Genomic DNA, 24,349 nt, shown 5'->3' on the forward strand with positions numbered 1-24,349 from the left:
TAGATGCGAGTCCAGATGCTCAGGACTTAGGGTCAGAAAGGGAGGCTCAGAGTGGGAGTGGTAGACTTGGGTCCTTGATTGAAGGAGGGAAGAGTGAGACCCCGTGTCATCGGTGGGGAATAGGAGATTGCTAATTTGGGGCATGGCCCTGGGTTCATTGTTAAACGTAATCTGTAAAATAATACAACAGTTTCCATAAAGGTATAGCTTGAAATCGTCTCTTCATCAAAAATACTTGATGCCTCTCAGGTACTGGATTCTCAAGTTTCCTGCAGAATTTAATTTGGACCTTGGTTTGATCCGTATGACTGAAGAGTTCCGGGAAGTAGCTAGTCAACTAGGGTATGAAAAGCACATCAGCCTCATCGACATATCCAGCATGTAAGAGTGGCACACGTTTCTTTCAAACATGATGAGCCCACTGTTTGGGGGAGAGAGTAGTAATGGCCTTGTTGGTGAGCTCAGTTATTAGGAACTCAGTACTAATGAGACTAGCGTTTTATATCTACCAGTTAACTTTGCACAGAGAAAACTATTTCATGACCCTAAGAATGGTTATCCCATCTTGCAAAGATAAGCTCTTGTGTCCTGGTCATTCATACTCTAGTCCTTTTTCCTAGAATACTTCTTTGAGAATCTTGATGAACAGTGCATGATCCAGGAATCATCAGGGATGTTGTTAAAAATAGAGATTATTCAGGTTCATTCCGAATAAATTAGAATCTCTGGCAGTGAGGTCAGATCTCTGTCTATATCACGAGCTTTTCAGATTATATGTTGCTGAAGTGTGAGAACGAACTTCAGGTGGCTTTCATGTGCCTTAAATCACCATCCTATATATTGATAATCTGCCAAATTTATAGACCTAACCCTGACCTCTCCCCTATGATCCCAACCTTACTGGTCCTAAGAAAGAGCAAGTAAGAGATTCTTGATGGATCAGTGCAAACCCACCCTGTCTGGAAAAACAACTCACAGTTTCTGTTCTATTGGCAATGGGTCAGTGGTTTTCTCTTCAAATATGAAGGACAGGGTGTGTATTTTGCACAAGCTTCTGGAAGCAGGCCAAGAGTTACAGAGTCAGTAGGTTAATAACTTCCATTGAATGAAATGGCCTTTCAGCGCATTGACCAGACTCACTGTTTCTTTTATAGTCCTTCCTATGACTGGATGAGAAGAGTCACACAGAGGAAAAAAGTATCCAAGAAGGGAAAAGCCTGTCTGCTGTTTGACCATCTGGAGCCCATTGAATTGGCTGAGCACCTCACTTTTCTGGAGCATAAATCTTTTAGAAGGATCTCAGTAAGAAACTGACGTATATTCTTCCAAGGATAACAACCACCATGCCAACTTTCCCAAAAGCTGCGTTTTCATACTCTGAAGTATTGGCAGCCTTTGTCATTGTGCTCTACTGGAAAAGTGCCCTGAATTCACAGGAACAATCCCTTTTAACCAAAGATAAATATTATCCTGTCTTTATTTTGTGGCTTAGGAGCTATATATCTGTCGCTATTTTCAATGCCTCCTTTCATAGGATTAAAGCATGATTTTCTAAATACTCAGTGGAGATTTAACCATTCAAGGTTTATGGAGCTCCACTGACTTCTCCCAAGTGAACATGTTTTGCTAGGTCCTTCATTTGAGGGACAAAATCTTTATTTAGGTTGGGATTTGTATAAATGCTTAATTATGGGTGTAGGTTGAAAATAAGAATTGTAGGCTTTGATGAGAATCTCACATTAGGTTGTTTCTTTCCCAGGAACAGAGATCCTGAATTAAACTTTTCTTTCCTACTCTGTCTTGATAGCGTTTCTTCTCCACCCCCTTTCTCTTGCTCCTGACTATGGTCTTGTGTCTCTTCCTAGCCACCTACTCACTATCCACTTGTTAGGATAATATTTCTGCAATGGCTCATAATCAGCCTTTGTCTTACCAAGCTCTGGGGCAGTCATTCTTCCTCCTTCTTTTCCAAGATGCCAGGGAATTAAATATATTATTACTTGCAAAGATGAACATGAAGTTAGAAGTATGGATTCTGAAAGACAGATTCTTTTCAATAAATAATTCTTTTGGAGAGGACCTTCATGGTTCTCCACCAGCAGGCCATGAAAAGGAACCCCCTGCACTGTTTATATGATGGAAAGCTCATATGTATTTGATGAAATCCATGCTGACTTCCTGAAAAGGTGTCTGTTTTGCTAAGGAGCTACCTTACTTCAACTACTGTTTCTTTTTCTTTTTTCTTGAAAAAACTTTACAAAATTATTCTGACTTGAAATCATTATATTTATATTCATTTCCTCTTCTTTAATGTATGCCACTGTATCTCAAACTTGCCTGACCATTGGAATCACCAGTAGTGACTGAAAAATGGAGATTCTTAGATTCTTCCTCTGGAGAGATTGACCCTTTAGGTCTCGAGTGTTCCCAGAAACCAATAGGTTAAAACACAAATGCCCCAGGTGGATCTTATGATCCAGCAAATTTGGGACTCACTGGAATGTGACTTCGAATCTTGTCCCTTCCCACCCCACCCCTGACACTGTGATGTATGTGTCTGTGTATGGGGGAGTGAAACACAGCAAAACAGTATATTAAGGGAACCTGTATATTCAAATGTGTAAGATGCCATTATAAATGTGAAATGAAAGAAATCATTATGTTGTTATGAAACAGTATTTCACATCTTCCATGCAACATTCCAATTTCTGATTTTGCAAAGACTCCATTTTAATTCAGTCTCTGAATCTTCCTTTACTAGTTCACTGATTACCAAAGCTATGTCATCCATGGCTGCCTGGAGAATAACCCAACCTTGGAGAGATCTATTGCTCTATTTAATGGAATCTCTAAGTGGGTCCAGTTGATGGTTCTTAGCAAACCAACCCCCCAGCAAAGGGCAGAAGTCATTACAAAGTTTATCAATGTTGCCAAGGTATGTATGTCCGGGAGTTAGATGGGGGTTCTTTTTTTTTTTTTTTTTAGGATTTTATTTATTTGTCAGAGAGAGGTGGGAGGGAAACACAAGTAGGGGGCAGCTGCAGAAAGAGGGAGAAGCAGGCTCCCCGCTAAGCAGGACTTGATCCCAGGACCGTGGATTCATGACCTGAACCGAAGGCAGATGCTTAACTGACTGAGCCACCAAGGCGTCCCTTAGACAGGGTTCTTAAAGGAATCTAGATGGTCCTTCATTCTAGAGAATAGTTGTTGAAGAAATTTGGGGCTCACAATATAAAGGACAATTAAAGTATTCATAATATCTAGTGAACAACTCATACTGCTGTCATGCAAGAAGATTGCTTTTAATCGGCAATCCTTAGAAGCATTTATTATAACTATTTTTTTGGTAAAATGATTAGTATGTTTTTCTGGTGGATTGCATTTGTGCTTCATTTTAAATTGATAATGTTTTTCTTAGATTCTTTTTATTGAAATTGTGCATGCATTCACCTGTAATCCCAGAAAGACCAGAATAATTGAAAAATTGTTGCAAAGTATTGATGTTAACATTTTTGTATTGCAGAAGCTCCTCCAGCTCAAAAATTTTAACACTCTAATGGCAGTGGTGGGAGGCCTTAGTCATAGCTCCATCTCACGCCTCAAGGAGACCCATTCTCATCTTTCTTCAGAAGTTACAAAGGTACAATGGATTAGATCCTAGTCCCAAGTGAAAAAATCATCTGTAAATTGTTTAGGGATAGGATGCTTCTAACAGATGTGACTCAGAGGGGGAAAATGTTCTTCTCAGGCAATGCCTGGTTACACATGGAGAATTCAGTAGGAAGGGAGTAGGCACACTGCCTGGAAAACCAGATTGGAAGTGGTGGCAAGTGTCCCAATAGGAAGGACTTGAATACCATTAACGTATTGCAGGTGTGAGTACTCTACAAGTCTGCATTTGGTCCTTGCTATGTGATAGGCACTGTGACACACACAGGGGGTGCAAGACAAATCATTCCTACCCTGCCCTCCTCAAAGGAAGTCATTGAACACCTGCTCTCTTCAAAGCACTGTTTGGCACAGTGAAAGAGACAAAGGAAGAGGGAGATGTAGACCTTGTCCAGAAATCCCTCAGATTTATAGCTAAGTTTTCAGGAACAAAAATATATTTTTTTTAAAAAACAACAATCATTTCCCAAACTGAGCTTTTTCTGCCGTATCTGTTTCCAGACCACAATAATAACAGTTTTCCTTATTGAGTAAAAAAGAACATTTCATCCTTATGAAAAGAGTTCCTTATAAGCATGGAGTTTGCTGCATCAGTAAGGACACTTTTCAGCTCTCAGTTGAAAAAAATCTGGAAATTGCTGAAAGAGCAAGCGAATGAGCCATCTCACATACCTGGAAGTCCAGAGGCAGGGCCAGATCCAAGCATGGTCTGATCAGAGCTCTTGGCTCAGTAGCTCTGTCTTCCTTGGAGGATCAGGTTTTTGTTTGTTTCATTAGACTGGCTTCCTTCCTGATTGGACCATCTGCAGTAGCAGGAAAATGATGCTCTCTTGTTTTGTTTTTGTGTTTTTTCTTTAAGATTTTATTTATTTATTTGTCAGAGAGAGAAAAAGAACACAAGCAGGGGGAGCGGCAGGCAGAGGGAGAAGCAGGCTCCCTGCTGAGCAAGGAGCCCGATGCTGGGCTCGATCCCAGGACCCTGGGATCATGACCTGAGCTGAAGGCAGACGCTTAAGGGACTGAGCTACCCAGCTGTCCCATAAATGATGCTCTCTTGCTCATGAAAATTGGAGATAGGGAAAAAATCTCTTCAGCCCTGCCCTCATGGAATGAAAGACCTCCTTTTTAGGCAGATTCACCCACCTCAAGTCACATGCTCACCACTGGGCCAATAATAGTTGCTAGAGGAATATAATGTACTGATTGGCTTAGGTCTGTGTTCCTGAACCAATCACAAAGTAAAGGGACAGAATTATGATGATGGTAAATCAGAACCCATCCTTGGACCTGGGAATGGAGGCAGCTCCATCTGAGTTATATGGGGTGCATGGAGAAAGTATAGCGTGATCGAAATTGAGGTCTGGTTGCTGTTAGGCAACTAAAAATAAACAGAAGGATACAAGCCAAGATGCACAGCTGCCCGACCTAAAACACTCATTCTAAGTGTAACAGGGCTTGTTATCTAAGTGTCTTATTTTCCTTTAGCTTTGTACTGAATTTCAAGTAACGAGCAAAACACATTTTACATGTTGTGAAGAGTAAGAATTCAGTAGAGGCTCTTAGAGGCTTGGAACCACCAGTGTACCTTTGAAAATTATTTAAACTCTTTCTTACAGAAAAGGAAACTGAGGCTCTTCAAAATGAAGTTGCTTGCTCAAGGTCATGCTTCTAGTTAGTAGCAGAGTCCCAGACCATAGCTATCTCACACCTCAGTGTGGCTTTTCCTACCCCATCCCATCCCAGAACAACCTTCAAGTAATACCATGAAGGCAACAGTCTTAGAACAACTAGGGCACTATGTTAAAAAAAAAAAGAAGATAGTAGGAAGGGAAAAATGAAGGGGGGGAATCGGAGGGGGAGACGAACCATGACAGACTAGGGAGAAACAAACAGGGTTTGGGGGGGTGGGGGATGGGTTAGGAGAGACTAGGGAGAAACAGGGTTGGGGTGGGGGTTGGGTTAGGAGAGACTATGGAGAAACAGGGTTCTGGGGAGGTGGGGGATGGGTTAGGAGAGACTATGGAGAAACAGGGTTGGGGTGGGGGTTGGGTTAGGCTGGTGATGGGTATTAAAGAGGGCACGTTCTGCCTGGAGCACTGGGTGTTACATGCAAACAACGAATCATGGAACACTACGTCAGACACTAATGTAATGTGTGGTGATTAACATAACAATAACATTTTAAAAAAGGCAAAATAAAAAAATTTTAAAAATTAAAAAACTAGGACACTAATATATTTCATACTATATTTTAATAGATACATGCTTATATTTGTGGACTGTAATATTTCCATGAATAGCAAAATACTTATAGCTATTTGAAGCTATTTTACACCCCGAGAGCACTAGCAGGCAGGAAGAGGTGCAGGGGGTTTCTGCTCTGCAGGAGAATAGAACAGGCTGCCCCACTCGTAGCCAGGCCCAGTACATTTTTCTAATTTTCTTTTTCCAGGTTAATATTTCCCTGCATCAGTGGTGGTGCAATCGATACTTCTCTCAGTGCTAAGGAATGTCCTAGCCCCACATGGCAGGGCCTGGGGGTGGGTGGAAGGGAAGACTGAAACCTCTGCTTTTCCATCTGTTCCCAGAACTGGCATGAAATGACAGAGCTGGTCTCCTCCAATGGTAATTACTGCTGCTACCGCAGGGCCTTTGCCGACTGTGAGGGCTTCAAGATCCCCATCCTCGGCGTGCACTTGAAAGACTTGATAGCGGTCCATGTCATTTTCCCAGACTGGACAGAGGACAACAAAGTGAACATTGTAAAAATGCACCAGCTCTCTGTGACCCTGAGCGAACTGGTGTCCCTGCAGAATGCCTCCCACCACTTAGAACCCAACATGGATCTGATCAACCTACTCACGGTAAGTTCAAGGGACCGGGGTTTGTGGTAAGGGCCCTTGCATGCCTCCCTGCACAGGGGGTGCAGGAACATCCGGGACAGTCATTCACCAGGTTGTGTGCAGGGCCAGTAGACCGGGAGAGATCTGCAAGGGTGGGTGAGGGGAGGGGAGCCCAGCCCTATAAGCAGCATGAATTGAGACTATAATCTTGGGGCCAAGAAATTTCCCATTGTCTGGAGGAGCCTAATCAGCACCCCTATAGCTCCGCATCCAGAGCTCTTAGAGAGGCCCTCCTGCTCTCAGCCCCTCCCTCTCCCTCATTACACCTGTCTAGTTCATCACCTCCCTCTACATGGCCTTCTCTCGTCTGCTTCCCTTTGCCCTCCCTGTGCAACTGTAGCTGGAACCTGGGGTAGTGTCAGGACCTCCTCTGTCATCTCTCTGGCCCCACGGCCAACCTCCCCAAAGCCGCCTGGCATTCGAGGCCCTTCCAGATTCATTGTCTGTCTAGCCTGTTTTGTCATCACCTGATCTCACATCACACTTGCCTTTGAGGAACGTTGGACTTTCCACTGTGAACCGTTGCCTTCTGCTTCCTGGCCTTTGCCCTTTCTTGGAAAATCCCTTCCCCTACCCACCCCTGTGACTAGCTCACATTCAAAAGCCTCTGTCTTTCTGGAGCATTCTCTGTTCCTCTCCAGAGCCGTAACACATCTGTCACATGTGTGGCTTTTGCTCTTTATACTTTCTTAACCATAGGAGGTATCACTTTGTAATAGATTTGTTTTTCCTGTTTACCTTACACATCCCATAGCCCCAGCACCTCTCATGGTACCTGGCGTATTTAGGAGCTCAGCAGATTAATTGAACACTGTATTTCCGAACAAAGTGGGTCAGACAGAAGACATTCATCTAGCATTCATATTTTTTTTGTCATTTGTGGCTGGTCTCCAGGCCCTAGTGCTTTTAGACACAACAGGTGTGGAGAAGAAAACCTTCCCCACTGACGGCTGCTTTGTCAGGGGGAAGAGGCATAATCAAATTCTCTCACCCTTGTTTAACAAATGAAGAAGCAACTTCCCAGTTTGGGTTTATAACACTGAAGCATCTGACACTTGGCTGCAATATTCAGTTGACTATTTTCCTTTAATGGCCATGGAAAAATGAAAACAATAACACTTCTGAAGCTCTAGGAGCCTGAATCCCCTAGGACTGCTACGCTGGAGTAAGAGTGTTGGTTCCTAGACCTTTTCACAAACTATTCCTAGAGCACATAATTGTTTACCAAAGAACAGAACCCCTGAACTGTATGTAGTAATGGAAGCTGCACCTTAGTATAAAGCAGAAGTGGCCAACACCCAGAAACATGAATCTCTTGGGGCTGAGTTTGTATGACAAACAGTAAACACACAGACATTCTCTATTAGGGGGAAAAAAAACCCTCACAATAAACCAGGCACCTGCATTTATTAATCATTTGCCATGTAAATCTGTTTCCATGAATAAGTGATGAGTTGCAGCCCCCATCAGACTGCAAACCCACAGGCCCAGGTGATGTCTGCAGAGCGGCCTGAGTTCCCCACGTCTGTGTCCAGGCTGCCCGTACCACGTGGAGGAGAGCGTCACAGAGCAGGTGCCCACGCTCAGGCATTTTCTCATCCACACAAAAGATAGGGATGGAGGAGGGGAATGGATTTTGAGTCATGAATGCAGCAAGCACCATAATGACAGATATTTAGAAGGTATCAAAGGATTTTGAATGAAATTTTTTGGGTGCCAATGGAAAATTTGAACTCTAGAAATGAAGATTAAGAATTTTTTTTTGTTTTTGTTTTTGCTGGGAAGGAAAGAAAAAAAGAGGATGCCAACTCAGTCTCTCTCTCTCTCTCTCTCTCTCTCTCTCTCTCTCTCTCTCTCTCTCTCTCTCTCTCTCTCATATTAAAGGAGAATGTAGAAGCCACCAAACACCATATTTAGGAAGAGCAATGTTACCTAGTGTACTGCAGTGGCCCGAATCCTAGGTGGGAGATCTAGCTTTTAGTTCAATGTATGCAGTTACTTAGTTTTGTCTCCTTGCTAACTGGACTTGACTCTGGACTTTTCATAAAGGATTTTGTGATCATTTGTGAGATCTCTTCCAGCTCTAAACTTCTGTGATTCTAAATATAAGGACTGGTGGAACCTTGAGAATAAGGAAGTTCGTGTCAGTCTGATTCTGTGGTTCCAGCCCAGTGGCTCCTCAGGATAGCACAGCCCCACATATGAGCATCAATCCGCAAGCCAGTTTCTGTTTACAGCCAACATCCCCCCTTCCTCCCCACAACCAAGCAGAAGGTTCAGGGCATGGGAATATACGTTCATTCTTCCTGGCCACAGGCAGATGAATCTCTTCAACGCAGATAGAGGAGATTCCCATCAAGTGTTCACTAGAGCCCAGAGGGCATTTCATGAAGCACATATGTGTTGGGATTAGAACCATTTGATTGACAGAAGCTGCCCAAATGCACGTGAAGGCATACGAAGGGACCATTCTTTTGCCTCAAGACTCTAGGTCAGGTTTTTGCCCAAAGTGATTGTTTGCTTCTAAACATGGCCCCAGGTGAGGAAGCCAATTCACAATTGAGAGCCCTGGGAGATAGAAAATAAGAACTCTTAAAAGAATCCACAACTACTGAATGTCTGCTCCATGCCCTGAGCTGGGAGCAATGTTTGAACTTTCCATAGTAATTGGTTGCCTTTTCACAGCACTTCCCTGTACTTTTACTTGGTTCTCACAGACACTCCCAGAGCTAGCCTCTGCAGGCCAGAGCCCGTAAATTCACCCCTGCCCCTTTGTGTTTTACAAAGGAAGAAACAGATTTCTAAAGGACAAAAGGCTTGCAAATGGGCAACTTCTGAATCGCACTGTGGAGGGGTGGGGCACTCCCTCCTCCCCCAATGATGGACATTTACTCCATAATATAGGAACATTGCTGACATTTATTTTATTTTGCATCTGTAAAAATTAAATAATCTCTCTATCCCTCTTCATGGGTATCTAAAGAAGGAGTTAATTATAGAACCAAATCTGAGTCAGGGACTCTGATGTCATTTTTATCATTGTAAACTTACCCCCTGAATAGCACTGGGCACGTGAAGGAAGGAGGACCCCAGCACTAAACTGCTGGGATTTGGATTGTTCCCCTTTTCAGGGAAGATCTAGAGAAGGCATTTTCCCTTGTGATCCATCCCAGTCCTGGAACCAGAAGTTTTAAAAGCTGATGCTTCTTGCTTCATGGTATATGAAATCATCTGATTCTTTTCATAGTATTTTCAGATCTATCAGTTACTTTTACCATTCTGAGTATATGCAAATAACTGGAAAGCCCCTTGTATTTTTACAGTTTCAAAAAAAAAAAGAAGAAGAATTGCAAAAATGGTGAATGGTGTTAGTTTGATGACCAAGTGTGTTTTATTTTACAATTCTCCAGTCAAGGCAATGTGGTCTGAATGTACAGAGTAAATCTACAACCATCTTTGCTGATAGGCTTGGATGTAAATGCAGCAAACTGAAACAGTGACTCAGGACATTTTTCAAAAACAGTCAGATTCAAGATATGTGAGACACAAGCAAGCATTCCTGAAATTCCATTGACAAGCTGCCTATAATTATAAAATAGAGGTGTATAGGAAGTACAACAGGTTACTCTACGCAGGGCCATAAAACCCAGAGGAGATGAGAGAGTGCACCTAGGTAAGATTGTGGCTGGGAAAGCAAAGAGCTGGCAGGAGTAACTCAGGGGCAGCTTTGCTTTCACTGATGCATGCAGTGGTATTTGGGAGCCAAATCCTGTAGTGCCCATCTCTATGGCCCACTAAACAAACCCCGCTGGTTACACATTAGCTCATTTAATCTTCACAGCAGTCCAAGGAGGGACCTATTATTTATGCCCCATTTTATAGACTGGGAGACTGAGACCCAAGAAGGTTAATGACTTGCCCAGGTTCACAACAGCGCTAACAGAGAGCAAACATTTGGAGAAGATATTTCCGTCATAGCACCTGATATCTGTCCATGTGATATATGAAAATACTCAAGGATGTTCTGTGTCTTTTGAAAGAGCATCTTCCCTACATAGTATGTGGTTATTGGGATTTCTGGTCAGATGTTCTAGCATGCTTGTCATCCCTTCTCCAGCAGATGCCAGTGCCTGTCACTAGAGGCCTAATGAGGAGGACAGGAACATGCTCATCAAAGTCTAGAATAACTCCTGATAACAAGGAATTGTTACTTGATTTTCTTTCTGTTTATGTAGCATTCACAGTGCAAGGCAGCAGGCTGTGGCTGGGATTACAGAGGCAGAAAAGACGGATGCGCTGCCTGCTTTCTTGAGGCTTAGAAGCCAGTAGAGTTTTCCATTGTGGAATTTACAAAATGGCGGGCAACTGTCCATGGCAGATGGGTTTTATTTGGCCCACATGGAATCATAAAGTTTTTTAATTAGTTGCCAGTATTTAATAATGGAGATATTTCATATAAAACTCCAGATTTCTGGCTTCTTTTGACAAAAGAGAAGATATGGCACTTGTCAGGCTGACGACAAATTGCCTTGGCTGAGCAGTGGTTGTCTCCCATTCATCAGGGACCACAACTCTCCCTATTGCTTCCCTAACCCAGAGATCCATGTCAGATTCCACTTATCACAAATTTTTTTATTGTTGAGCTCAGAGAGCAGGGCCCCAAGGTAATTACATCTGCAAAGATGTTTTTTGCAAAGAAGACATTGTTATACCAATGTTTCTATCAAAAGATTTCTTTCATGCATCCCATTTCATTCTTTTATATAATGGGCTGGCCCTTAGAGGCATTGGTTTGTGATATAGGGATGGTTCCTCTCCTGCATAAAGGCGGAGCCCCTGGAGGTAGGAGTGACTGCTGTTTAGGGGAAGGTGGATACAGTGTCCATTCTTTGTGAGCAGGATTTTCAAGATCTGAAATGATGCTGGGGCAATTTTATAATAGTCAATTTTATTATGTTTAGAAAAAAATCTCTAGGTGGCAAAGGCTAGGTAAAGCAATATATGACCCAATGTATGAAATCCTTAATTTAAATGTATTTAGTAGATAGAATAGTGACTAGAATGGTCCTCAGCACATATTAGATGATCAATAAATCTTTGCTGAATGGATGAATGATTAATTCAAAAATGACATCTTTTAATACCAACTTTTTCTTGAATGAGAACAAAAAGATAAATCCTTGGAAGATGTCCTTTGCCTCTAAGTTTTCTCCCACTTCCTCCTTCTTGCTCTTCTCCCTCACTCCACACCCATACACATTAAGTCGTTATTTTTAGACCAAATATGTTAAATGTTTCATGCCTAAGTGGTCAAAGAAAGGACAGGGCACCTGGTTACATTCACTTCTGATGAAATGATGTGATTCATCAGGTATTTTAACATTGAAGAGTGTGGGTGGGACTCATCCAGGCTTATTTGTAGTCTCATGACTTCTATTTTAAGTGAATGGGACCATGCATTTTAGGTTTTACTGATTTTATCCATACTCTTCAATCTTGGTCTAAGTTGGTGTCCTTCCTGCCCTGATCTTTCCCTCTTTCTTTGCCCAAGTCCTCCCAGTTAGGACCTAGTTCACAAATTCCTCTGTGATTCCGTCTTGATCATTTCTGTCTTCAGTGACCCCCCACACATAATAATATCAGTAGTAACAGCTGCAAGACCAAATAGCCTTTCTTGATATTTCAGTGTGTACCAGGGCCCCTGTATAGCACTTCACATGAAGTATTCCATTTGATCCTAATCAAAATGCAATTCAGTAGGGACTTTTATGATAATTTCCACTTTACCGATGTGAAAACTGAGTATCAGAGAAGATGTAACTGGCTCAGGGTGACAGGGCTAAGCAGTGGCAGGCTCAGCTCTTGAACTCAGGCCCTTCGGACTCCAGAACCTCTCCCTCTGCTATATACACCACCCCTGAACAAAATCCCTACCTCGTTGAGAGTGTTGCCTTTTATTGATGTAAATACATCTGATGTAACTCATAGGATGCTGATGGCCATACTAGGTTTCCCTGTTTCTTTTTAAAAGTTCACGTTCTACCTCTACATATTATCTTTTTAATGCTCTTCATTCTCTCAAATTATTAGACATTGAGCTAACACATTGAGTTTGAAAAATATTTCAGCCATGTAAATAAATAAGTAAATGTGATCCAACATCATCTTTTATCCCTTCTAATTTGTTGTAGCTTTCTCTGGACCTCTACCACACAGAAGACGATATTTACAAACTGTCACTGGTGCTGGAGCCTAGAAATTCTAAATCGGTAGGTGATGTTTTCTCTCTAAGGATCAGTGCCAAACACCATTGTTTGTCATTTATCGTGCCTGTTACAGTGATGCTTTGTGATCTGAAGATGGAAGAATTTTAAAAATCTATATTATTCCATTTTGCCCATGGAACGGCTGAGCCCTGACAGTTTGAGGATTATTTCTTCATATCAGGGGCTAATAAAGAAGAACGTTATTCCCAATTACTCTGTTTTATTGTTTATCATCTATGTGTTGTGTCCCATCTGAGAACTTGTGTACCTATAGGGCATCCTCCCAACAAATGAAGAACTCATCTTAATGTTAAAGAGCATTTAGACTCTTCAGTATAAAATCCCATTTAGCATAAAATTAAGCTTAATAAATTTTGAAGACCCTGATCATAATTCACAAATTTCCCTGCTAATGATCGACTCAGCTCAGAATTTCAGTATCACATTGGATCATGTCTCAATTAACGGCTGACTCTTAGGAAAGAAACATTCTATGCTGAGATTGAGGAAACTGCATTACTGAAAGTACACTGGTCATTAGTTTTAGGGAGTGGACTGTATCTTAGATATGTTTTGTGCTAGTCAAAAAATACCTGGGCAAATTTGAAATTTACAGTGAGGATGTGGTTTGCATGTTGAAGGAAAAACTGTCTATGTTGGCTTCTTAGAATCATATCCTGAGATCAGGGTTCTGATAAAGACCTCGTGCCTTACCTCCTTACCAGTTGAATTCTGTGGCATGTTGCCAGAGACGTGGACCGTAAGTGTGACCCTCTATTCTGATTCTGAAGCATCAGCCCGAAAGAGGCAGAATGACTGTGCGGTGCTGGGAGAGTACGCACTTGAGTCTGAGTCGGTTGACCTGGTAGCATCTGTTCTTATGATCTTGAGTATGGTGTTTCCATCAGCATGTTCACGACCACCAGTCCCCAGAGGCCCATCTCCTGGGGACACTGAAGAACAGACCCATATGGGAAGATACAGGCCAAATGAGGGCGAGACTCTGCAAAGTTACCATGCCTAAGAGCTGGAGACAAAAGCGAAGTTATTAGAAAAAATGGAATTCATGAGCTCTTCTCTCACCCCTTAGCTTTGGTGTGAAGAAGCTGATTGCAGGGTGGCAAGCTGTTCCGTGTACACATGGCATTTCCACCACCCTGCACCTCCCTCTTCCAGTAACCAGGCACCTTAGTTGCTACCGGTTGGTTGTTGGGCATGTGGTGGGGCATCATTATCTCATTAACTCTTAAGGAAATGGAGTCTGGTGAGGACAGGCGTCTCACGCGGAGCACACAACCAGTATGTGGGAGAACTGAGAGGTGGGTCAGGCCTGTCTGTCTTTAATGCCTGTGCTTTTTCTCCCTCGGGACGCTGCCCTTCATTTTCCCGCCACCCCTTGTATCAGGAACATGGTAGGAATGACCGTGTTAGCACACTTGCCTGATTGGTGCTGTTTAGATTTGTTTTAGTTTATTTTCAGGATAAATTTTTGCCAATCGTTGGAGACATTTCCATCCAACGTAGTCTTTTTTATCTTTTATAAAAGCAGAAGCTTTCAAAGCCTCTTCCAACGGCTAAAATCCTCTGAATCTATGAAAATGCAGTTCCCCAATCCCTTTCCATCTGTCGTCCTGTTTTGTGCTTTGGTTTGACATATGCTGACGCTAGAGAACAAGTACGATCAGGATGCTAGTACCGAGGGCGCCTGGGTGGCTCAGTTGGTTAAGCGACTGCCTTCGGCTCAGGTCATGATCCCGGAGTCCCGGGATCGAGTCCCACATTGGGCTCCCTGCTCAGCAGAGGGGTCTGCTTCTCCCTCTGACCCTCTTCCCTCTCGTGCTCTGTATCTCTCAAATAAATAAATAAAATCTTTATTTAAAAAAAAAAGGATGCTAGTACTGAGAGCCTGTAACTCAGTGTGCTTACAGTTGGTGCTGGTGGACCTCACATGATCCCACCGTGAACCTTTGCACAGCATACCCTTTGTGTCTCACTAATTCTTTGTGTTTTACTTTGTGCCTCGGTTTTTTCAGACTACTTCTAGGTCAAAAGAAATACCTCACAATTCCATTTTTAGGATAGTTAGGTCCAAACAACTTTTAATATATATTAATGTTCTAACGATGTAGAACCCACTTGAAAAGATAATACATGTCGAAATAAAAATAATATTTTAATTTCATTCTTAAATAAGCACAATTACTTACTAATGGATGTGTGTGCCTGTTGGGCATGGAACAATTTTTGAAGTCTTGGAATCAGATTGAATACTGCCACCTTTTTTCTTGTTCCACATTGATTTTTTGCTTTGGAAAGACGATAGCATTGAAAGAAATGTAGCGGGACCTAATGGGGGAACTGTGAACTACTTCAAGCTGGTAGTTCACATGGTGTCTGACAAATATGGAGTACTGCTGTATTTCCCTTGGAAGTTTGAAATATCTTTGGGTACCCCTATGAGTCCACTGCTGTATTACGGATGGGGCACCTTGTTATATAGTTTGGGAATCATGGGTTTATCCTTCATCAGATGAACAAAATGAAAAGCTTGAGAGAAAGAGCCATGATGTGTATGATGTGTGTGTGAGTGAGTCTATGTTTTGGTGATCATATCCAGACAGCAGGTAGTTTTTGGTCCTGCTGTCTCACCCACCTCACAACATTGTGAGGGGCTTAAATCCAGTACAGTTACTCCTCCATTCCTCTTGCAAACATGTTTATCCCCAATTTAGCATCAAATAAAACCTGCCAATACAAGTTTGCATGCAGGCACCAGCAAAGATATTTACATTATTTGAGGGTCCCAGGGAGAGGAATAAAGTGCACAGCACTCTTGGCTGGTCTCCTGATAGGATTGTGTTTTTCCCTTGTGTTGTGTGAATATGTTATGTGTTATCATCACCATCTTCTCCACATTATTTAGTGAAAATGTCTTGCAAGAACATGGAAAAACATATAGAGAAAGCAAATTCACTGAAGACGCTAGAAAGACCTAACTAGCCAAACAGTGAGAAGGGATTAAGGTTTTTATTTTATTTTATTTATTTATTTGACGGAGAGAGAGAGACAGTGAGAGAGGGAACACAAGCAGGGGGAGTGGGAGAGGGAGAAGCAGGCTTCCCACGGGGCTCAATCCCAGGGCCCCGGGATCATGACCTGAGCCGAAGGCAGACACTTAACGACCGAGCCACCCAGGTGTCCCGGGATTAAGGATAATGAGAGAGATGGCAGCTTGAGGACATAAACTTGATGATTCTCATGGTCCCATTTACTGCACACATCTAATTTTTCACCAACACCAAGTATTAAAGACTTAGACAACTGGTGTTTTGTATATTTTATATTATACAAAAATCTGTATGGAGTATTATTATATAGGTTTAAGGATGTTTTAGTAATATTTGGGGAACTCGGATAGAATTTTTGGGTGGGCTGGGAGAGCAATATCTTTTTTCCATTTAAAATAATGGAATCTAGGCTACTGCTAAGCAAAATGCACTATCCACAGGTGTATTTAGTCACAGATTAGATTCCATTCACAAAAGATGTTTGTTTTCAGAACATTTAAGTGCTACATATATGTAAGTTTTTACTAGTACTATTAATATGTAGAATGTATATGTCTTTCTTAGTGTCCCCTAATTGCTCAGGGTCTCAGATAAAGTTGAAAAATGTCTTTTCTCTGTCAGCAGCCTACCTCCCCTACGACGCCCACCAAGCCCGTGGTGCCCCTGGACTGGGCTTCAGGAGTGGTGCCGAAGCCAGACCCCACAGTCATCAACAAGCACATAAGAAAATTAGTTGAGGTAAGTGGTTGACAGAGTGGAAATTGAGCACTAGAAGACCCCTTTCTCTTTCCAGAATATTCTGTCATTGCCCAAGAATCAGCTGAAGTCAATGAAAACAGCCCTGTAGCAGGTAGGAGCAATTTAGCAGACACTTAGCTCTACTTGGCATTGGCCTCTGGGGGAGAGTATCCCGGAAAGGCCCTCTTTTCCCTTCTTGTCATTCTGTTCTCATTTGCCCAAATACCCTCAGCTACTTCCAACTCTTTCGGTAGCATTTGATGCCTCCACTACTGCCCCTGCAACTTGAGGGACTGTTTGGGGATTAGAATCTACTCATGAGAACCTACATGGGTCACAATGAAATGCCCACTAAATTGATTATGTGAGGGTAGGAAAAGATCCTGTAGGTGCACAGTTTCTCTTGCTGTATATATTGGGGTCTGGGACACAGTAGCACAATGCCATTTGGGTCAGAAACATCACTTAATGATGGGAAAGTCTCTATCAGAGTGTTCCACATAGAAAGAAGAGTAGAGGGGCCCCTGGGTAGCTCAGTTGGTTAAGCGTCTGCCTTTGGCTCAGGTCATGATTCCGGGGTCCTGGGATGGAGCCCCTCCACCCCACCCCACAGTTGGGCTCCCTGCTCAGCAGGGAGTCTGCTTCTCCCTTTTCCTCTACCTCTCCCCCTATCCCGATCATGTGCTCTCTCTCTCAAAATAAATAAATAAAAATCTTTAAAAATAATAAAAAGAAAGAAGAGTAGAAGTGCCAATGTGCAGAAAATGGAAACATACCTGGTACTAAAAACTATGACCCCTGATTAAACATCTGCTTTAATGGATGGGTATGATGCAATAGGATCATGTCTTTGGGATAAAATGAACATTTTGCCAGGGATGGATGGTTAAAGAAAACGAAAGAATGTTCTACATCTTGGATCATCCAGGGAACTATAGTGCACTGGAAGAAAAGTTCTGTGGAGCATGTGAGGCAGCAAGGAAAGGTCAGAAAGGATGAAGGACGGCATTGAGAAGCATAAGGTCCAGTGGAGACCATGTGTTGATGTTGTGGTCACAGACCCAACTCGGAGCCAAGGAAGGGGGATGGGATCCAGGCAGGAAAGAATTGCAGCTCAGGAAGGTCTGGCACCAGGAAACGAAAGACAATGATTCTCTCTCCCTCTCTCCTCCCTTATGCCATCTCTCTTATTTTCTCTCCAATTCCAATTTCATGGGGGGAAGGTTGGCCCAGTTTGGATAAATTGCCTACTTTGGGCTCAGTCAAGTGAAAGGTTGGGTTTTATTATGAAATTTGCATACTGAATTTTATTCTACAAAAAGATTGTACTTTCAACATAAATATGGATTTTAGGCTATAAATAGTAGGCACTCTACAATGGTCAATTTTAAGTAATTTTGATTGTAGATAAATATTGATATTGGGACTTGCAAAAAAAGGTAATGCTTTATGATTTTGCACAATTCAGTTATCTGTAGATAAACTTACAATGGGTGCTAAACAGTCATATTTTTAATTAAGTAATTTGTTCATTTATACCTTGGTCATCTCCCAAAACACTCCTGAAGCAGTTTGCTATATAGGGCAATACGAATAAAATAGAATAGACAGAAACCATCCGGAAAAGGGAGAAAGACTTGTTATATTCTTCCATACATGTGTTTCTGGGGAGAACTTAACAAACCTTTTTGAAAACCCGATTTAGCAGAGAGCAGTGGAAGCCTCCTTTTATTTTTCTCTGATTATAAAGAGAGTCAGAATCACTGTAAATATGCACACTTTTCAAAAAAAATAGAGAATCCAAGTTTTACTTTTAGGTCGTGGGAATTCTGCTCTCTAGGGATAAACACTGATAATTTGTAAATTATCTTGTATGACTTTATTCCCCCCCCCCATAAACACACTCACACCCACGTATGCCCATGGGTAACATTGTTCAACTATTTTCCTAGAACAGATTCCACTAAGTGGAACTGCTGGGTCAGAGAGTAAGCCGACTGTTCTCCAGAAAGACTATGGCTATTGACTTCATCAAGTAATATGAGAGTGCCTATTTTCTTACCCTAGGGAATTACCAATTATCTTAATGTTTTCTTATCTGAGAGGTTAAAAAAAGTTTTCTTTGCATTTCTATAATTATTAGCAGAATTGAGCATTTTCCATGAATATATTGGCCATTTGTATTTTTACTTTGGTGATCTCCTGTTTTCCTTTTATGTCTTTGCTCTCATGTATATTGCAAGCAATCTTCTCTGTCATTTATCTTTAAATTTGTTAGCTGAGCTTTTTTGATTCAGATATTTTGCATTTTATGTAATAAAATGTTTTCGTTTATAGCTGCTGACTTTGATGTCATGGTAAGAAAGGCCTTTCCTACTCAAAGATCACAAAACATAAAAAATATTTTTATCTATTTAACTTTCATATTTCTGTATCTTTATGTTTTACATTAAAATATTTAATGCATCTAGAATTTAGTTTAGGGGCAACTGATTTTGTAAGATTATTAGCCATTACCTCAACAGTAATTATTGGATAATTTTTAATTTCCCTGTGGATTTGAAGACATACTTTTTGAGAGTCTAAATCCTGTATATACATAGATCTATTTCCAGACTGTGCTACCTGTAGTAAGTTATGGTACCATGTTGTTTTGATTAATGTAGCTTTGTAGATTATTTGATTTCTGATAGGACACGTTCTCCCTCATTACCTCTCATCTTAAACAATTTTAGGCTATTCTCAACATGTTCACTTCTATTTGAACTTTAGAATCAATTTGTTCATTTAAAACAAATTCTCACTGGAATTCTGACTGGAATTATATTAAAAGTATACTTGAAATTTTTGGATAATTTAACATTTTAAAGCTTCATTTTCTATCGACATGGTATTGGCATTTGTGAATTCACCAAGCTTAACTCTTACTAAAACTGAAGTCTCAGTTTAGACCTCACTTTCTCCAGGAAACCTTTTAAAATCTCCCTCCTGTCTCCCCTCCCTTCATGGCACCCTGTTTTTATCCTCAGCATTGCACTTCTTATACCATAAAGGCTTCTTGATTTGATTATCTCCCACTGGATTCTAAGCTCCTTGATAGAATAATATGCTAGTTATCACTGCTTCCCCAATAAGTTCAGAGCCTGACTCATAAATATTTATTCCATAAATATTTGTCTTTCCTTTGCAGTCTGTGTTTAGAAACTATGACCATGACCATGATGGGTACATCTCCCAAGAGGACTTTGAAAGTATAGCTGCCAATTTTCCCTTTTTGGATTCCTTCTGTGTGCTGGACAAAGATCAGTAAGTTTTAATTTTGTTATATTTTAATGCAACTGTCCTGAAGCAGAAAATTAGTGTCAGAGGAGAACAGGGATACCCTTAATGTACATCCTGACAGCTTTAATCCCAGCGTGTTAATGAGACAAGTCTAATGTTCTGCTGATTTTTTTCTTGGTGTCCACAAACATGACTGTTGGATGAAATCACAGGGCAGACTACAACATCAGTGTTGAGTGTGAGTGCCCATTTGCAAATGAGCGTGAGTCTCCATTCCCCACATTACCTCTGCTTAGCTATTTCATCAATCCCCCAAGCCTCCATCAAAAAGAGTAGGGGAGAAAGATAGTTACACCTAGGCTGGTACAGTCCTCAGCATCAGTGGACTTAAGGGCAAGACTAAAACTCACCAAGTAAGTAAAATTATTTTAAGTTACTTACAGTCTTCAGAAAAGCAGGTGATATCTACAGAGAGCCAAGAAGTGTCCTCGCTTTGTTTCTCTCTGTGCTAGTTCAAAGGTTGTTTTGATAAATGAAGTAAAAATATATTTCTGCTAAGATCCAGCTCATTAGAAAACAATGATAAAATATATACATATTGTGGAGAAATACTGGCATTAGTAATCTGACTGCTTAATTTTTAATTCTGTGAGATTAGTTCCTAGTTTAAAAATCATCTGTAACGAGGTGTTAGATTTTATATTGGTGAAATGTCCAAATTATATCACCTTAGAATTCTTTAATATTTTTGTTCGTGTGAGAATTTTTAAAAAATTAAATCTGTAAGTAATTCAGTACACCAAGGAAAGCCTTGATATTTTATCATAACATCTTAAAACCTTAATTCATCTTCATTGTATATCTAGAACAAAGAATACTTTAAAAAAAATTATTAGAAACATAAACTTCTTTTACAAAATAAAATTTAAGTTACCTGCTACCTACCCACTTCCCTTAGTTTGTTTCTGTCCGTGACATGTAGGTAGGACATGAACTTAAAATCCCTTCCTATTCTTCGTTTCTTTTTCCTGCTGGTTCTTTAGATGGACCTGACACTGTTCCAGAAAAGATATATAAATACATTTTTTTCTAAAAATGAAGGTTTGAAATATTCATAGCTTACATGATTTTTGTCAAAGAAGCTGAGATATGTTGATTTTGAGAGGCGAGTAAAACATCCAGGAGGAGATTCTAGCAAGCTGTAGATATGGTACCAAGATTCAGGAGAACAGTTTTGGAGATATTGATTGCTAGGTCTTCAGCCCAGCCGTGCAAGCTGAAGTCCCAGGCATGAGAGCAAATTCTGTTGGGAAAGTTGAGAGCAACATGAGCTTAGGGCCTGAGGACTGCAGCTTGGGGACCCTTCCTCCCACATGCAGATGAAAGGAAGACAAGGATCTTGCAGGAAAGCCAGAGAAGGAGGAGCATGGGAGGCAGGAGAGAAACAGGGCTGTGTGGAATCACAGGGGTACGTGGAAGAGAGAGTGTCAAAAAGGAAAAACCCTGTCTGCATGTCACATGCAGCCAGGAGGTAGACAACATCAAGTAGTGAGCAAAGGGGGTGCCTGGGTGGCTCAGGCGGTTAAATGTCTGCCTTCAGCCCAGGTCATGATCTCAGGGTCCTGGGATCATTCCCCACGTCAGGCTCCCTGCTCAACGGGGAGCCTGCTTCTCCCTCTCCCTCTGCCTCTCCCCCTGCTTGTGCTCGCTCTCTCTCTCTCTTTTCTGTCAAATAAATAAAATCTTTAAAAAAAGTGAGAAAAGGCCACTGAAGACATCATTGTGACAGTTTCAACAGAACGGTAGGGTTAGAAGCCTGTTTATATGGAGGGAAGAGTAATTGAAGGAAATGGGGGGAAAAAACCCTCTAATGATTATTCTTTTTGAAAACTTTGGGAGTAAGAAAAGGAAGAGAGAAAAAACAGGTGCCAGGGATGGAAGCAAGGTTGAAGACAGACATTTTCCAGGCGGGGAAGTTGCGAGCGTATCTTTACACAGAGGAAGGAGCGGGTGAAGAGACTGAGCAGAACCTGGAAGGAGCTGTGTCCTGGAGTCTACAGAGTGGGGGATGGGAGCATGACTTCCTCAGAGACAGGAGGACCCAAGAGAGGACAGATGAGATACAAAGGAATTCTGAATTGGCACAGAAGGGTGTGGTCTCCAGCACAGGCCAATGTGGAGAGAAGGCAGTATGAAGATCACCTACTTCATGTAGATTTGATCTTCTTGATAAACAGGAAGTCTGGATATGTGCTGGTGGGTGCAACCAGAGACTCTGTGTGAAGAAGATCTGGAAGAATCGCTCTAGGAAATGGTCTATAAGCCAGTAAGACATGAATGAAAGATTACCAATGGCAGCGGCATGGATGACATCAGGCTGAATGAATTTGAGAATGGCGGGCCCAGTTATTACAGTTTTTTGCCTTTCTCTAGCAGCCTAATTCTTGCACACTCTATTGCTAGGGATGCGCCAGAAAGGAGATTTCCTACTAGAAACTACCGTTTGGTAATGAACGATACTTTCTGTGCTACCGAGCACAGGATACACATACGTATCTTCTCCTTACTAAGAGCCTTTGGCACTAAATGCTGTCCTTCAAGGTCCTCTCCTTTCAGAAAGAACAGAGAAGTAAACACTCCCCACCTGCCTTTGGCCACAAAGGTTTGGGGAGTTGGGTGATCACAGTGTGTCAGCAACTTAGCAACATGGTCTTCAAAGATCCCTCCCTTTTCTGATTCTCTTTACAGGGATGGCCTTATTAGTAAAGATGAAATGATGGCTTACTTCCTGCGAGCTAAGTCCCAGTTACACTGTAAAATGGGACCGGGATTTGTCCATAATTTTCAGGAGATGACCTATCTCAAGCCAACCTTCTGCGAACACTGTGCAGGATTTGTAAGTCTGTTTTCTCTTGTTTTCTCTTGTGTGTAATTTGTGCCTCATTCTGAGAAGGTAGGAAAACGATACACCAACGGAGTCCATTGTCTGCTTTAGGTCAGAAGTAAAATATGACGACTCCCTGAAATTAAAAACTAAGTTAAAAAGCAAAAGCAAACTCTGCAGGTTTCACTATGTTCTTTCGAGGAATGTAGGACTGGTGACAGGAAAGGATAGTGAGGCTTGTTAACTCAAGAGAGCGTTTTGTCTGTTAATCCCTGCCAAGGAAAGTTCGGCCCAAGGAGGCTTGGCATTGATCGCTAATACTCATAGCAGGTGCAATTAAGGGGATTATTTATCTTCGCCAGTTCCTCCCAGTTCTTGCTTCATGTGATGTCAGTCACTAGAAATCCATCATGGCATGGCTCAGTGATTCATAACTCAAAAGGAAAAATCTTTTCGGAGGGAAGATAGTTATAATAATAAATTACATTTATTTGGCCCTTGACAGTAATGAAGTACTTCCATACACGTTAATGTAATTAATCCTCATAACTAGCTCATGAGGCGAATGTTTTATTCTCCCCATTTGCCTATCAGGACAGAGAGGTTCAGAGGATATAAGTTTCCCGGGACCCTACAGCCCATAATTACCAGAGCCAAGGCTCAAACGCAGGTGTTCTGACTCTAAATCCCATGCTCTACCTACACGACTGCATAAACTGAAGATTTTACACTTCAGTTCCCCACATTTGATAATTCTCTGGCAACTAAGGGCAGCGTTGGCCCTGATACTGAACAAAGACTCCTGCGCCCTGAAAGTCTATTTGTTACCCAGGTTGTAGAAGATGAAAATGTGGTCCTCTAGGTGAGGCTGGCCCGGCAGCCCGCATGACCACTACTTCTTTGTCCAGAGGCCAGAACTCAGTTGTGTTAGCTTCATTCAGCCATCGTGTTCCCCTGGCGACCCATTTGAACTCACAGCTGCTATCATATAGTACTGCAAAAATAACAGTTTTCCCATCCCATGCTTGAAGGACTGGCTTTGAGGGGCCCAAGGACAGGCGTTTGTGTTCAAGCCCCTACCCCCCTGAGAATGGGTGAATAAGAGGCAGTAGTTACCTCAAAGATGGCCCCAGGTGGTCACTGCAGCAGATGTGGTCAAGGGGCAAGGCCAGCCCACCCCAGAGAAGGAGAGATTCTTCTTCTGTCAGCTTCACCCCCAGTGGGATTTCATCACCTGACCACTTTTATCATACAACAAATATGTCTCCTTTTTCATATTTCTTTCCTCTGATGGGAAATCTTGGTTGTATCTACACCTGAAAAATGCTGAAGTAGGATAGGGCCATGTGCAACTCTTTCTGCAGAGTGGGGCCCAGTGAATCTGTTAGGCCATGGCGTAACTCCACCGAAAGTCAGGTTGAGACATCTGCGCTTTGGTATGGTGTGAGAGTTGGCGGGCTCTTATCAAATCTCAGGGTCTTATCTGTGCTCTCTAGTCCTTCTGGGTATCTCTCCCTTCTATGGAGGCACGGGTTCTGT

The 24,349-nt window shown here is 41.8% G+C and overlaps 1 protein-coding gene across 14 annotated transcripts in view; it reads left to right on the forward strand.

The window, feature by feature from the left end:
* Nucleotides 1-24,349, forward strand: part of RASGRP3 (RAS guanyl releasing protein 3) — a 110,572-nt gene that overhangs the window by 75,352 nt on the left and 10,871 nt on the right. For 11 of the 14 annotated variants that reach the window (XM_027621806.2, XM_027621805.2, XM_027621810.2 and 8 more), the window contains 9 exons: nucleotides 250-381; nucleotides 1,155-1,302; nucleotides 2,762-2,935; nucleotides 3,524-3,640; nucleotides 6,258-6,533; nucleotides 12,764-12,841; nucleotides 16,528-16,644; nucleotides 19,835-19,950; nucleotides 22,675-22,822. In XM_027621806.2, coding sequence (XP_027477607.1) covers nucleotides 250-381; nucleotides 1,155-1,302; nucleotides 2,762-2,935; nucleotides 3,524-3,640; nucleotides 6,258-6,533; nucleotides 12,764-12,841; nucleotides 16,528-16,644; nucleotides 19,835-19,950; nucleotides 22,675-22,822 — 1,306 coding nt within the window. The remainder of the gene's footprint in view (nucleotides 1-249; nucleotides 382-1,154; nucleotides 1,303-2,761; nucleotides 2,936-3,523; nucleotides 3,641-6,257; nucleotides 6,534-12,763; nucleotides 12,842-16,527; nucleotides 16,645-19,834; nucleotides 19,951-22,674; nucleotides 22,823-24,349) is intronic. The other 3 variants (XM_027621815.2, XM_027621816.2, XM_027621818.2) reach the window with 3 other exon arrangements.

The sequence above is a fragment of the Zalophus californianus genome, chromosome 8, assembly GCF_009762305.2.
Source record: "Zalophus californianus isolate mZalCal1 chromosome 8, mZalCal1.pri.v2, whole genome shotgun sequence".
Lineage (NCBI taxonomy): Eukaryota > Metazoa > Chordata > Mammalia > Carnivora > Otariidae > Zalophus > Zalophus californianus.